Source organism: Aulonocara sp. 'chitande type north' Nkhata Bay, linkage group LG3 (genome assembly GCF_057382095.1).
Source record: "Aulonocara sp. 'chitande type north' Nkhata Bay isolate Kocher_YH1m ecotype deep benthic linkage group LG3, A_spYH_male_GT1.1, whole genome shotgun sequence".
NCBI lineage: Eukaryota > Metazoa > Chordata > Actinopteri > Cichliformes > Cichlidae > Aulonocara > Aulonocara sp. 'chitande type north' Nkhata Bay.
Window position 1 is genome coordinate 42,978,245 of NC_141346.1, and position 16,157 is coordinate 42,994,401.

General features: G+C 41.4%; 1 protein-coding gene across 2 annotated transcripts; it reads right to left on the reverse strand.

Annotated features, from left to right (window-relative positions):
* Window positions 1-871: 871 nt before the first annotated feature.
* On the reverse strand, window positions 872-8,400 carry LOC147335770 (syncytin-A-like). Of its 2 annotated transcripts, none has more exons than XM_086281886.1 (2): window positions 8,048-8,400; window positions 872-3,704 (listed from the first exon to the last, which is right to left on the reverse strand). In XM_086281886.1, exon 2 carries the CDS (start codon window positions 3,410-3,412, stop codon window positions 1,850-1,852), a length of 1,563 nt encoding a protein of 520 aa, XP_086138012.1. In that variant the 5' UTR covers window positions 3,413-3,704; window positions 8,048-8,400; the 3' UTR covers window positions 872-1,849. The 2 variants fall into 2 exon arrangements, with proteins under 2 accessions (XP_086138012.1, XP_086138019.1); XM_086281893.1 differs by lacking the exon at window positions 8,048-8,400 and having other exon boundaries at window positions 872-3,166; window positions 3,303-3,503.
* Between the last annotated feature and the right edge of the window lie 7,757 nt (window positions 8,401-16,157).

The following is a 16,157-nucleotide window of genomic DNA, read 5'->3' on the forward strand; positions in this document are numbered from 1 at the left end:
TCATTCACTCTCACACACTGGTGGAGGCAGCTACAGTTGTAGCCACAGCTGCCCTGGGGCAGACTGACAGAAGCGAGGCTGCCATATTGCACCATCGGCCCCTCTGGCCAACACCAGTAGGCAATAGGGTAAAGTGTCTTGCCCAAGGACACAACGACCAGGACAGAGGACAGCCCAGGGATCGAACCGGCAACCTTCCGGTTACAGATACGCTTCCCAACCCCCTGAGCCACGGTATCAGGTAATGTTCAAATAATTTTATCATTCCAGTGTTTTCAGTGTGGGAGAAAGTACTCAGGGCCTTCAAGTTACACACTATGAAAGGCAGCAACAAGTTTAATATTCAGAAACCTAAAGTATGTATCAGCAGCAGAATGGACCTAAAAATTAGTAGCACTGCTGTGTTCGTTGCATGATATTGCTGTAATTGTTTATATGCTTTATATATTCTGAGGTAAGTTGATCTATAGTGTTACATCATATTCTATAAGGATGTTATGTGTTTGTATACTTTCTGCCCAGTTTGACCCATTTAGCAGAAGTCAGCCTGTTTAAGGTGCTGATATCTATTCTGTATGACTTAAAGCAGTTATCAATCAACCAATCTTTATTTATAAAGCACTTTTCATACAGAATTGTATCAAGATTGGAACATGTTGTTGGTCTCAAAGGTACGGTTTTATCTTGGTTTAAATCCTATCTCTCAGAGAGGTCGTTCTCTGTTGCTATGGGGCAACACTCCTCGGCTTCTGCCCCTATTTATTGTGGTGTGCCTCAAGGGTCCGTGCTCGGTCCTGCTCTTTTCTCTTTGTACATGTTGCCGTTGGGATTAATTTTTAGAAAACATAACATCTCCTTTCACTGTTATGCCGATTGTTGGGGGAAAACTCTGTAAAAGACCCAGGAGAAATAAAGACACAATGAGACAAAGTTACTTTCTTTATCAAACGTGTACACGGGTGAGCTGCTAAGAACAACTCACACCATGCACAGTGGCTTGGTAATTTTTATAGGAAAGACAGTGAGAACAGGATAAGAAAATACAAAACAAATAAAATAAACAACTCCATATGTGGCGCTAGTCTCGTCAGCAGAGAGCTGGGAGAAGGCTGTGAGAGATAAAACAATCTAAAACAATATGTCCCAGAAACAAGATGTCTTTGCTGGGAAAGTCTAAAAAGATCATTCTAAACTAATCTAACCATAGGCAAAGGGCAGACAAAAGGCATCTTTGTACATTTAAAAGAAGGTAAAGAAACATAGAATCATTTTTCCTGTAACATTCCCTCCTGTTTTAACTTATTTTAAATGTATACAACAATTGTCTATGAAGGTTATTTATTAAGTATCTTAGGCAATTTTTTTAATTTCCAAAATTTTCAAAATGTCAGCATAGCAGAAATGGCAGTCATTTGGTCTAAAGAATAAAACAAAAGAAAATAATAAAAAGAAAAACATAGTAAATGAAAATCATAGTAAATGAAATAACAAGTGGAATAAACAAGAAAAAATAATAAAACTAAAACTACAAAAAATAAAAGGATGAAAACTAAAATGAAAACTTTGTATTTAAAAAAAATGATGAAAACCTAATATGTAAAATGAAAACTTCAAAAAATACAAGGATGAAAACCTTATATTTAAAATGATGCAAACCTTAAATTGAAAACTTTATATGTAAAATAATGAAAACTTCATATTTAAAATGAAAACTTTATGTTTAAAACTGAGAACTTCAAAAAAAAAATAGATAAATAAAAGGATGAAAACCTGCATAACCTACTAATGTTTTAATCAGTGCGTGATCACTTGACAAGTCATTTTTAATCACCACGTCATTTATTAGCAGTTAGTACAAGTTCTCCTCTAACAGAATTGCAACGGGATGTTGTTCTTCTTGAGGCACGGCAACATAAGCAGTCATTGTAGTTGTTATCATCTTTGAAATCATTACTCTTAGGCATGGCAACACACACAACACTAATATGAGCAGTGCTATCATGATGAGACCTAGAAGAAAAAATGGCTTTGCTACAGCAGCCAGCCATGAACCGCTGAACAGCCAGTCAAGCCAGCCTTGTGCTGTAGCTGCTCCAGGTGTGTGGTCAGTGACATATTTTTGCAGAGCGGTCAAATTCTGCAAAGCTTCATAAATGTCTCCTCCAGTTTCGTATCCATCAGGGATAAAAGTGCAACATGTTTCCCCGATCAGCTTGCAAACTCCTCCTTGTGATGCTGTTAGCAGGTCTAGTGTCAGTCTGTTCTGCAGCACCATCGTTCTGATGGCCTGCTGTTCTCCTGCTAAGGCGGTTCCCAGGGTCTTAGTCAAGTTGATGTGTCGTAGCAGAGCATATCGGTTGATTTCCACATGATCCCGCACCTCGGCAACTCCAATGCCGGGGATCAAGCTCTGTAAGAATTTCACTCCTCCTCCCCAGATGCGAAACTCTCCCGGCACTCCAGTGTCCACAGTAATGCCGAAAGAATTGGGGGAGGCAATGTCCACTTCACGTCTCTGCCGGCTGCTTGGATGATGTGCAACACTTTGCATGAAGAAAACGTGATCTGATAATTCCACCAGGGCGCACAGACCTCCCCAACCTTCAGGGAGTGACAGATAAGCCTTGTTGCCACATAGGAAGTACCAGTCAGCCAAAACTCTGGTTCCTCTGCTGCTGGGTGCCGTCCGTGCACATCCTGTCGGGTACTGAGTCTTTGTTTGTAGTGGCATTCGGTAGCTGTAGTCGGAGCGACAGTTTAGGCCCATCAGCGTCGTGTTACTGGCACAGGTGGCGTTGATTGAACAGGCCATACACTTCCTCTCGTTCCTTGGTGGGCAGAAAGTGTATATGGACTTACATAGGTGAGTAGGCAGCTCCCCCACTGCCCGCGAGCCATTGTTCATCACACATACTGGCAGTTGTGATGCGTTCAGTTTGTTCAGTAGAATTACATCAGGCAGCGGGTCTGAGACTTGGGGCCAGGTCAGTAGGTATGTCTGTCCGGAACAGTTCACATTTGTGAGTGATGATGACCTCCAGGTTGCTTTCGCTGGGATGCTGTAGTTGGCTTTGGACCAAAGAGTACCGTAGCCTGGATGTGTTGCCAGGCCCAACAGGCACCAACTGCGATCTTCAGGTATGCTGTACGGCCACAGGCCAGACGTCTGTGAGGATAGGGGCATATGGGTACATGCATAGCAGTCAGTTTTGTTATTCAAGTGAGCTGTAGTGTTCATAAACTGCCACCAGAAGTTAGTGGCGTAGCCATGGGGAAACTTGGTGTACTTTCCTTTGTCATACAGTGTCTGCCTTTTCTCCACATAGCGTGACTTGTTGTCCCTCACGGAAGCAAAGGTGAGGAGCCCGGCCATGGTCAGGGCCGCTGCAGTTGATAAGAGCCACCACCTCATGACGACGGAACACACCCTCCTGTCGCGAGTAGACCCCCCGGCCAGGAAAGCTGACCCCTCCACCGGGCGAGATCACAACAAGCGGGCAAGCCTGCCGTCAGCTGTGTTTAGATGGCTTCACTGACTCGCCTGCAGTGACTCTGATGGATCCAGGATGGTCGTTCCGCAATTTTGCAAGCGGTCGGTGTAGTGAGGAGGACTTGGTATGGCCCCTCCCACCTGGGTGTGCTCCAGTTTTTCCTTTGGAGCACCTTGATCAGAACCCAGTCACCGGGCTTTAGTCTGCAAGACACTGGAGAAACATCATCAGGTTGTTGATTATGTACAATGATCTCTTTGTTTTCTAACAGCTTAGACATCCATTCTGCTAATGTGTTTTCTCTGATTGCTTTGTCTATTGGTTGACTGGTGATCGGCAGTGGGAACGGCCTGCCATGAATGATTTCAAATGGAGTTAGTTTATGGGAGCCTTGTGTTAAGCGCATCCACATCTTCACTAAACCCAAACATTCAGGCCACGGCCTTCCTGTTTCTGCCATGCATTTCCTGAGCCTTTGTTTTATAGTGCCGTTAGTTCTCTCTACAAGGCCTGCGCTCTGAGGGTGATAAGCACAGTGGTGTTTTATGCTGAAACCGAGTGCTTCAGAGACCTTAGTGATGACATCATTTACAAAATGAGTGCCGTTGTCTGACCGTATCAAAGCTGGGATGCCATATGTGGGTATGAAGTGATTGCACAGGCACTTTGCTACTGAAATTGCATCTGCCTTTTTCACTGGATAGATTTCCGGCCACTTTGAGAACACGTCTATAACCACTAGGGCGTATTTTGACCCTTGACATTCGCTTAGTTCAATAAAATCCATATGAATTGTGTGAAAAGGATGAGGCGGAGTTGGAAAACGGCCTCTTTGTGGTCGCAGGTTACCCTGAGCATTATATTTTTGACACGTCATGCACGTTCTGACAAATTGTTTTGCTGAAGTTTCAAAATTTACAGTGTAAAATTTACAGTGTAGAAATGAGAGTATTGTGTAGAATTTACAGTGTAGAAATGAGAGTTGACAATACTGGTCAGTCCCCCCGTTGACAAATGCGTACAGCCATGAGTCACTAATGCCGCCATTTTGTGGAGGAATTTTGGCAACACTGGCTTGCCATAACACATCATTAAGTCGTTTGTCAGAACTGCACCGTGTTTTAGCCATTTTGCCTGCTCTGCTGTGCTTGCTGCTTTTTGTTCATTTTTCAACACATCCAGTGGAATCTGATGTGTGTTTACTGCCATCAATGTGATGTTTGCCTGTTGTGCCGCCTATTTTGCTGCTCTGTCAGCAAAATTGTTGCCTGTAGTAATGAAAGAGTCAGTAGGCGTTGTAAGAGGTTGGCATGCTGGTTTGCCAGTTGGTGTAATCATTCCTCTGGTTTTCCAGATTTTTTGCAAAATGATGCACAGCAGAGAAAACATACTGGCTGTCTATATAAATGGTTATTTGTTTATCTTTGTGTATTTCACATGCGCAACAATCTCGTGGGAAGTGACCTTCCTCTCCACGGTTCTAGCAGGCGTTGTCTCTATGTTATCTGCTGTTTCTGCGTGGCTGTCTGCGGCCTTGGTGTTTGTGACTTTGCTCGCCTCTCTGTTCCTGATAGCCACCTGCGAATTAGTGTTTTAGTCTGTTGTCAACAGTCAGCCTTATTTTTAAGTTACAGAATGCTTCTCCCTTTTTTTGGTTTTTGTTTTTTTTGTTTGGGAGAATAGATGCAACTCTACATTTTCACTTAAGGCAGTTTTAGATAATTTCTAGTTCTTCAAACAATGCATGGATCTCACACATTTCAGACTTTCAAGTTAGGGTTGTTTCCCATTTATACAAATATATATATTTAACTTTGCATTGCTCACAGCTCATAGCTCACAGCTCTAAACCTAGGCATTTTTCAATCATATGCCTAATCACTATGTGTCACTGTGATTCTCAAGTATGGTCACAAGTTCGTTTAAATTCGTTTCCAAAACCAACAAAATAATCAAACAAAAACAAAAAACATAAACGTGTCAGGACACAAAAGAAAAAGAGAAAAAAAATGCTGCCACCCGAACAAGGCAGAAGTCTGCATATGTTGGCTTTTAATAGCATGCAGCTTGTAACATGGTAGACTAATGTGCCTGTGTTAATTCAGCTCCATATTATTGTGTGAAGTTTCACTGGGTTGGGAGTGGTTTTGTGTGTGTCACATTTTTGGTGAGCCAATGGCTGGAATGGGGTTGGACTAATTAGAGGCAGGTGTACTTGATTGCACTGATACACTGGTCTACTTATAGCCCACACTACAAACACTGCTGTTTTGTTTTGTCTCTCTGTGCAGGTATGTAATGTGATGAAATCAGATATGATTGGGATGGATGGGTTTTGCGCTATGAATTTTATATTAAGTGTGTCGTTTTGTCTCTCTGTGCAGTCCAGGGCCTATTATATGCCACAGCCTAAAGGCAGCAGAGTTGCAGAGGCTTGAGTGACCACTGACTATATGCTTGCAGGGTGGTGGGTCTCCAAGGACAACTTCTAACCCTGTTAAAGGCAACATGTGGGGTGCAACTTGGCCGTGTGTCATAGCTGTCTCTGGCCTTGGGACTGTGTGTTTTTATACAATTCTTAAGTGGGACACTGGACTGTTTTATCTTTTATCTCTTGATATATTTTTCGTCAATAAATTATCTTTTAGAATTTTATTGACTGACATCTTTTTGCCCATGACTGAGACGGTTGGTCAGACCTACAGTCTTTCTTTGGGTGTGTTACAGCAGCTTCTGCTCTAAAAGAAACAAATAAATAAAAAGAAAAGAAAATGTGGAACATGTTCATCAGCTTAGCAGTGTCTACATATTTAATTCAGCTTCTCAATCCTGTAGTTTTAGCTGTTGTCTACAGGGTTTTGCTTATTGGTTGTTATTATAGGTGTGCTCTATATCTCAGCAATGTGTCATTCTAGAATGATAAGTTTCAAGCTGGTCAAGTGCCTCTATGCACTTCATTAGTTTAGTTATTCTCCGTATTGTCTTCATCTCACATGTCATTACACTGAGTTTCAGCAAACCTTAAGCTTGATGCAGACTACTGCTTAACAATTATTCACCTCACATCATAACCGATTAAGGTGCCTCTTCATATTAATATTATGTCATTGTTAATATTATACCCTTTGTCTTATATAACAACAATAGCATATTATAATATTTTATCAGTGTGTACCACTATACTACTCCTGAGCCAATTTGTTAGTTAGATCATCTTATTCGGCAAACAGATAATTTAGAATTCATCCAATCTGCGGTCACATTTGTTCTCTCTGTTGCATGGCGGACCAGGCAGTTCTATTATAATATATTATTTATATTTTATTTTGTATCCATCAAGGGCTTCAGATGACCTGCAGAATCATCCTTTTCCCAGGGTGGAGACAGTTACCTTTTCACACACTGTCCTTGGCTGAACAATGACACAGCCTTAATATACCTTATTAAAATATTTTCGTGTGAATTATTTGCTTTATATTCATTTTATACATGCTGGGCATGGTCATCATGTCAACTGTGTTTCATTGTTAATATCACTTTACAGGTTGTTATCCTTGCTATTATTAATTTCAAGTACTCTAAAGATAATTTCTACTGTAACTTTCCCTTTGTTCATCTTTATTTCGTACTTTTTATATTTATATCTACTCAGTGGGGTCTGTTTTCAACCCTTTTAAACTACAAACTACTGTGATCTCTAGTTTTCACTTAATAAGGGATTATTAAGTTCTTCCTGATATGGGTGGTGCTGCAGATGCGGCTGCAGGAGTGAGTGATGGTTTACTAAAAGGATTGTGGGAACTGCACAGTGTCTCGTCTTCTGGTTTTACTAAACTGGCAGTTGAGTTCTGTTCTTCTGACTGTTTATATTTTGTTTTCTTAAATCTCTGTTTACAGACACTGTTTTTGTCCGGCGTCTGGACTTTTCTTTTCTCACCACTGCTCGTCAGCAGGAGTGAGTTTTAATTTCACTTGCTTGATTACCCATCTTATTTATGTATTTACTTATTTTTGTTTAAGTAATATATACACAATACAGCTGCTATCACCTTCGCTGGTATTAGAGACGAGAGTGGTTGCTCACACGCCCTTCTACTTTCGGACTATTTCCAAAAGCGGTGTGAACTTTACGAGACGGAACTCGACCGTTCTCTCAACTCACCAGCACGTCAGTGAATAGCAGTAAAAGAAAAACACAGTAGGAGCAGCTCAGTCTCTTATTGGACCGTGAAAATTCAGCTTGCTCCATTAATTAAAACAATACACACACACACACATTCACATTCACAGCTTCGACGCGTGCGACCGGAACCCTTATAATAAGGGGAGCTCCCAGAGCTACTTACTCCCTAGACCCAGTCTAGACCCAGCTGGGGGAGCTACCCAGAGCTCCAAAGCTACCAGTCGACGAGCTCCCAGAGCTACCAGTCGACGAGCTACGCTACCAGTCGACGAGCTTCCAAAGCTACCAGTCGACGAGCTACTTCCGCTATTTTAAATTCCCTGAATTCAAAATGCGCTTTTACGCAAGATTGTGTCAGTGTGTCTGTATCTACCTGGTCAGTGTCGCCGGGTCTGGTCCACCTCGATCGGGCCCCACCACCGTGGGTCGCTTTCTAAGAACGTTGGCCAAGACTCGAATTTAACGCTCTTGGTCTTTTATCACACACCTAGTATGTGAGCTGTCGACAGGCGAGCAACGTGGACTGGTCACGGAGATGGGACACGATGGAGGCGCTCCGGCTCCGAAGGACCAAGAAATGTTGGGGGAAAACTCTGTAAAAGACCCAGGAGAAATAAAGACACAATGAGACAAAGTTACTTTCTTTATCAAACGTGTACACGGGTGAGCTGCTAAGAACAACTCACACCATGCACAGTGGCTTGGTAATTTTTATAGGAAAGACAGTGAGAACAGAATAAGAAAATACAAAACAAATAAAATAAACAACTCCATATGTGGCGCTAGTCTCGTCAGCAGAGAGCTGGGAGAAGGCTGTGAGAGATAAAACAATCTAAAACAATATGTCCCAGAAACAAGATGTCTTTGCTGGGAAAGTCTAAAAAGATCATTCTAAACTAATCTAACCATAGGCAAAGGGCAGACAAAAGGCATCTTTGTACATTTAAAAGAAGGTAAAGAAACATAGAATCATTTTTCCTGTAACACCGATGATATCCAGATTTATTTACCTTTGAAATCCGATGTGACTGCTTCTTTGCAACCTCTGTTCAACTGTTTGCATGAAGTAAAAATTTGGTTATCACATAATTTTCTTACATTGAACGAGAATAAGACCGAAATCATAGTCTTTGGTAGTCACACTCCGCTAGACCAGTTAGCTGACGCCCTAGGCCCTCTCGCTAGCCATCTTTCGTCCACTGTAAGAAACCTCGGAGTGTTCCTGGATGGCTCTTTTAAACTCGAGAAACAGGTGTCCACTGTGGTAAAAAACAGCTTTTACCAGTTGCGTCAGATTTCTAAAGCAAAGCCGTTCCTTCCTTTAAAAGATCTTGAAAAGCTTATCCACGCATTTATTACATCCAGATTGGACTACTGTAACTCCCTCTACTCGGGCCTCCAACACTCCTCTCTTTGCCGGCTCCAGTTAATTCAAAATGCAGCTGCGCGTCTTTTAACAGGTACGAGAATTCATGAACACATAACTCCAATTTTAGCCAAATTACATTGGCTCCCTGTTAAATATCGTATAGATTTTAAAATTCTTTTGTTCACTTTTAATATTTTGAATAATTTAGCGCCCAGTTATCTTTCTGATTTACTCCATTCATACAATCCCAACAGGGCACTTAGATCATCCAACCATAGGCTCCTAGCACAACCTAGGACTCGAATGAAGTCGAGAGGCGACCGGGCCTTTGCATCCGTGGCACCCAGACTCTGGAATAACCTCCCCGTTCATATTCGCACTGCCGAGTCTATCCAGTCTTTTAAATTACGTCTTAAAACTTATTTTTTTACTTTGGCCTTTGATTCTGTCTAGTTGGCTGTTTTAGCTTGTTGTGTTGTTACCTATTGTTTGTTGTCCTCTTCTATTGTTTGTTTTAACTGTCTCATGTTTTTATTGACTGTGAAGCACTATGGTCAACACTGTTGTTTTAATATGTGCTATATAAATAAATTTTGATTTGATTTGATTTGATTTGAAATGTAGCACAAAGTGCTTTACATGGTTAAAAGCACCTCACCCCGCCCTCCAACTCACTCCCCACACTCTCATTAACATAAACGGGTGAGTGGGCGTTAAGGTGTCTGGGAAGGGATCTCAAAACGCCCACTCACATCCTGAGCCATCTGATCTCAGGAATTCGCATGATAAGGTGGGGCCAGGTTTCACAATGAACTCACCCGAAACTCTGGCTGATTGGGACCCACACCCAGTTTCACACCTTGGCTCAGGCGATTAGAGGATCATCAGGGGTCCTTTTGTCCCTCTGTGGGGGGTCACTCCCACTGGGTTTATATCTGGGACTCTCCACCATTTGACCTTAGAACTGAAGAAGCTTCTCGGATGAGAGGTGAAACGTCTTCAAGCAACTTAAAGAAGTCCAGACGCTTTTCTTTCCAAGCTCCTTTGACTACGATGACCTGGATGACTGAGAACCTTCACAGACAAATATAAAATAAAATCAATAAATATTAGGTAAAACCTAATTTAATAATATAAATAGAATAACAGGATAAATAAGCATAAAATAAATAAACATTAGGTGAAAGCTAAATTAAAAAGGTGGGTCTTGAGCCTGTTCTTAAAAACATGTACGTTCTCTGCGGCCCTGAGCTCCTCCGGCAGGCTGGAGGACCATACCACTGAAAAGCTGCCTCTCCGTGAGTATGTGTCCTGACTTTATGAACAATCAAAAGGCCAGTACCAGAGGACCTCAGGGCCCGTACGGTTCATATGGTAAAAGCAGATCTGAGAGATAAGAAGGCCCAAGACCATTAAGACATTTAAAAACCAATAAAAGAACTTTAAAATCGATCCTGAAACACACGGGGAGCCAGTGCAGCGATTCTAAAACCAGTGTAATGTGGGCCCGCCCTCTGGTCTTCGTCAGCACACGAGCTGCAGAGTTTTGTAAAAGTTGTAAAGGTGAATTATTATTTTTGGGGAGACCAGAGAGCAGGGCATTGCAGTAATCAATGCGACTGGTAATAAAAGCATGCATCAGCATCTCCGTGTTGGCCCGAGAGAGAATAGGGCGGACTCTGGCTATATTTTTTTAGATGATAAAATCCAATTTTGGTTACATGTTTAATATGTGGGATAAAACCAAGCTCAGAGTCAAAAATAACACCCAGATTTTTCACTTGTAGCAAAGGACATAGTGAAAATGCCTCTAATTTAGACAAGAGTTTCTCTCTCTGAGCCTCAGGACCGACGATTAAAACTTCAGTTTTGTCCTGGTTAAGCTGTAAAAAGTTTTCTACCATCCAAGATCTTATATCTAAAATACAGTTAAAAAGGGCATCCATTGGTCTGGTGTCATCAGGAGACACGGAGATGTACAGCTGCGTGTCATCAGCGTAACTGTGGAAGTTCACTCCATGCCTCCTGATGACACCACCAAGAGGGAGCATATACAAATTAAAAAGTACAGGGCCTAGAACCTACCCTTGAGGCACACCACATGTCATTTTATGGATCTTAGAGGAGCATGTGTCCATACTCACCATAAAAGATCTGTCAGAGAGACAGGAAGTGAACCAGTTGTGTACAGCACCAGAGAGGCCCACCATGTGTTTCAGTCGGTTTAAAAGAATAGCGTGGTCTACTGTATCAAAGGCTGCGCTTAGATCCAGTAGCACCAGGACTGAGAGCTTTTGGGCGTCCCAGTTACATCTAAGATCATTTAAAACCTTTAGGAGAGCCGTCTCTGTGCTGTGGTTCACCCTAAATCCAGACTGGAATATCTCCAGGATCTGTCTATCATTGAGAAAATCAGTAATCTGAGTAAAAACAAGTTTTTCTAAGATTTTACTTAAAAATGGTAAGTTGGATACAGGTCTGTAGTTATTAAAATCATTACAATCCAAATTGCTCTTCTTCAGAAGGGGCCTCACCACCGCCGTTTTAAAGGCAGCAGGGAAGACACCCAACTGAAGAGAGCAATTCATCATGTATAAAAGCTCAGCTTCAAAAAATCCATAAACTGTTTTAAAGAGTGAAGAAGGGATTGGATCTAAAAGACATGTGGTGGGTCTCACTGTGGAGAAAACTTTCTGAAGGTTCTCAGCATTAACCAGGACAAAGCTGTCCAGTGTCTCCTCAGGTACAATCGAGCCCTCAGATGTGTTTAAAATCATATCGCGATTAGATAAAATATCAGATCTGATGGTGCTGATCTTTCCCCTGAAGTGGTCTGCAAACTGCTCACAGAGCGAGTCTGTGGGGGTTCTTTTGGAGCTGTTAAAATCAGGGTTAAATAAATGATCTATGGTGGAAAAGAGGACCTTGGGATTATTTTTGTTATTACTGATTATTTTGGCGAAGTATGAATTTCTTGAGTTCCTTAATGTATTATTGTACATTTTAAGTTGCTCGCAAAATATTTGATGGTTGATTGCATTTTTATTTTTCCTCCATCTCCTTTCTGCTGCCCTGCAATTCCTTTTGAGTTTTTTGACTTCTTCGTTTCTCCAGGGTGATGCATGTTTTACGTTAATCTTTTTGGTGGTGAGTGGAGCAACGGAGTCAAGGCTTTTCTTCAGTTTGCTGTTAAAATGATTAAAAATCAAATCGCAGGGTGCAGGTAAAATCACAGGGGGGCATTCGACTAAAACCCTGGTAAAATTTGCAGCCACTTCAGAGGTTAGATAGCGCCTCCTCACAGTTCGCACCGAGGTCTCCTGCTGAATAAAACCGGTGATGTTAAAAAACACACAGTAGTGGTCAGAGACAGCCAAGTCAACAACAGAGGACACGCTGGTGGACAGCCCATGGGTGATGACCAGGTCCAGAGTGTGTCCTCTGTTGTGAGTCGGCTGCGTGACGTGCTGGGTAAAATCCAAACAGTGAAGAATGTTTAAGAATTATTTTGTTGCAGGGTCAGAAGGATTATCTATGTGCAGGTTAAAATCACCGGTTAAAATTATCATGTTATATTTTGAATGTATGTTTGTTAAAAATTCTGAGAATTCCTTGATAAAAGCAGCGCTGTCTTTAGGTGGTCTATAAATTGTGACAGATAAAACTGGAGGGCTGCTGAAAACAATAGTGTGGAATTCGAAAGTGGTAAATTGGTCAAATAAAATGTGTTTGGTGGTGAGTGTGTTGTTGGTTAAAGATGCAGTCCCACCTCTCTTACCACTTCTAATAGAAAAAGAGAAAGTAAAATTTGGTGGGGAGGCCTCAGTGAGAACAACTGGTGCATCCGAGCCCAGCCATGTTTCAGTTAAAAATAAACAGTCAAGTTTATTATCTAAAATTAAATCATTAATAATAAAATACTTGTTCGACAGAGAGCGTACATTTAAAAGTGCCATACTGATCGAGACCGGTGGACAGTAGAGTTCAATGGATGTTGACATTTTTGAAGGGGCCGGAGGTTATTAATGTTTTTGGAGTTACTGGATTTAATAATAATTCTGTCGCTCTCTGTTTGTGATTATGACGGGTTTTGTGTTGACTGTGGGAGAGAGAGGTCCGAGTCCAGAGTTTTGTGTATTACTGTTAAAAGTGGAGCAAATATAGGAGCTGGGACCAGGGGGACATCAGTCAGTGGGACATCAGTCAGTAACTGACATCAGTCAGTTATGACATGGTCTGATTTTCTCACCCAATAAAGGAATATTTAATATATCAGTCTACTCTTCATTCTATCAGAAACAGTTTTCACAGCTCGTACATTTTCTTTTTACACATATATGTAAGCATTGAGCCAAATGTAATGTAATGCCAACATATTAAACGAACAATATTTGTCTCTTATGTATAATACATCTGTATATACACTGTCAAAGGTACTTGTCTTTGAGTGAAGATTTTAGGTGATAGGAAATATAAATAACTGCAACTTGAATCTTTGACCCAGAGTTCAAGCTGCTGTAATATATCCTGTAATATATATACAGGTCCTTCTCAAAAAATTTGCATATTGTGATAAAGTTTATTATTTTCTGTAATGTACTGATAAACAGTAGACTTTCATATATTTTAGATTCATTACACACAACTGAAGTAGCTCAAGCCTTTCATTGTTTTAATATTGATGATTTTGGCATACAGCTCATGAAAACCCAAAATTCCTATCTCAAAAAATTAGCATATCATGAAAAGGTTCTCTAAACGAGCTATTAACCTAATCATCTGAATCAACGAATTAACTCTAAACACCTGCAAAAGATTCCTGAGGCTTTTAAAAACTCCCAGCCTGGTTCATTACTCAAAACCGCAATCATGGGTAAGACTGCCGACCTGACTGCTGTCCAGAAGGCCATCATTGACACCCTCAAGCAAGAGGGAGACACAGAAAGAAATTTCTGAACAAATAGGCTGTTCCCAGAGTGCTGTATCAAGGCACCTCAGTGGGAAGTCTGTGGGAAGGAAAAAGTGTGGCAGAAAACGCTGCACGACGAGAAGAGGTGACCGGACACTGAGGAAGATTGTGGACAAGGACCGATTCCAGACCTTGGGGAACCTGCAGAAGCAGTGGACTGAGTCTTGAGTAGAAACATCCAGAGCCACCGTGTACAGGCGTGTGCAGGAAATGGGCTACAGGTGCCGCATTCCCCAGGTCAAGCCACTTTTGAACCAAAAACAGCGGCAGAAGTGGCTGACCTGGGCTACAGAGAAGCAGCACTGGACTGTTTCTCAGTGGTCCAAAGTACTTTAGCCCGGGTCATTTTTTCAGAACCCTGGGGTCTTTTGGAGTGTAACTTGTTTCATAGTTAGATGCCTGACTGACAACTGTATAAAACAAAAACTGCATATGTGATATATATTTTTTCCTATATGAAGTCATTCTTTTTTTGAACAAAACTCAAAATAGAGCCTATTAATCTTTCAGTCATTTCTACCCTCACTTGATTTCCTTTCGCTGCTCAGCTCTCACACAGTGGCTCAGCTATGCTCCAATCCATCCATATTGTGGCCAATCACATGCGAGGATATGGGATAATATCATTATGTGAAAAACAGAGAACGTGAGAGACGCGAAAGTCAAGTGGAGCGTGCGGCTGTCCTCTCAGTGAGTGAGACAGTAGACAGCGGTGAGGAGGGCTGTGCGAAAGCAAAAACACATAAATATGCCTGACACCCGTAAACGAAGCAGCATCTGGCTGCAGTTTAAAGACTTTTTTGTCTCGGCCTAGGTCTCATCTCGACTTGGTCTTGGTCTTGTCTTGGTCACGGTTGACTACAAGTCATAGGAAAATAATAATAGAAAATAGAATAAAATAGAAAAATAAATAAACAACGTTCCCATACTTGTGCTTGGAGTAAATGGGTTGCGCTAAGTATATCAAACCACTAGATGTCGCTGTGGAGCCGAGTCTGAAGCACAAAGCCAACAGAAATTTACTGCACAGTGCAGTCTATTATCTGAAGACTGAAACATTCACGTCCTGCTTCTGCTGAACTAGAAACTAACTTTTAGATTTTGCCAGGATTCCTCATTAGACAAAGAGTTAAAACGTAGACATTTACTTATTTATTAATCTGTCAGCACCCTGTTCAGATCATGTATTGCCTGCCTCTTCATGCAGGCATTAAACCCCTGAAAATGACAGGCTTTACTTGATCTATGTAGGGACACATTCAACACACTCATTGCGTTACTTTACGCCTGGCACTCCACCTTCTTCCTCATACGCTCTGAGTGGAAACTTTAACATCATTGAGAATAAACAAGACAGTATAGAGACCGTGTGAGACAAGCGTCAAAGTAAAGACTGAAATAGGAATATCAACAAAGTGCTTTATTAAAACTGTAAAACAAAAAAGGTTTCTCCTCCCACTCAATCAATGTTATGGTGCTGTGGTTCTTTGCATTCACCAAGCTCAAAAGTGATTGTTCCTGCTTCTCTGTTTGGAGGCTGACGCAGAACAAGCTCAACCAAATCCTCAGAGTCGCAGAATGACAGGTTATAATGCACGTGACCTAACAGAGAATTGTTCCACAGGTACAGAAAATGTGGGAGAAGAAATCTGTGGAAATTGCACTTTTTTTTGCTCCTTAAGACATCTCAGACTGCTCATCGTCTGCTGTCTGAATGGATCGCTCATTAAATGATGAAAACAATTTAACAAGAAAAATACTTCCCTGCTGTTTGCTTCAATTTTAGGGGCAAGACTTGCGCCTGAAGACCGGCTGTGGCCCAGGTGAGCACTTTTGATGTGGTTGTGATGTCGTGCTTGTGCGTCTTTACACTTGCACTTTAATGTTTGTCTGAAAGTAATGCACTCTTGGCAATTTATTCTCTCTGTCAACAGCTGACTATTATTTTTTATATCAGCTGTGTCCTAACAAAGACCTCACAGTTTTCAGTCTTGCTGTTGTAATGTGCATAGACTTTAGTGTGTGCTTCCGATTTTATGTTTGGGAAATTAGATAAATGGTTACCTAACAAACATAAACATCAATCTTCCCAAACACATGTTTTCTATTCAAAAAAGAAGGAAAATGTAGTATTGTGTATAGTAT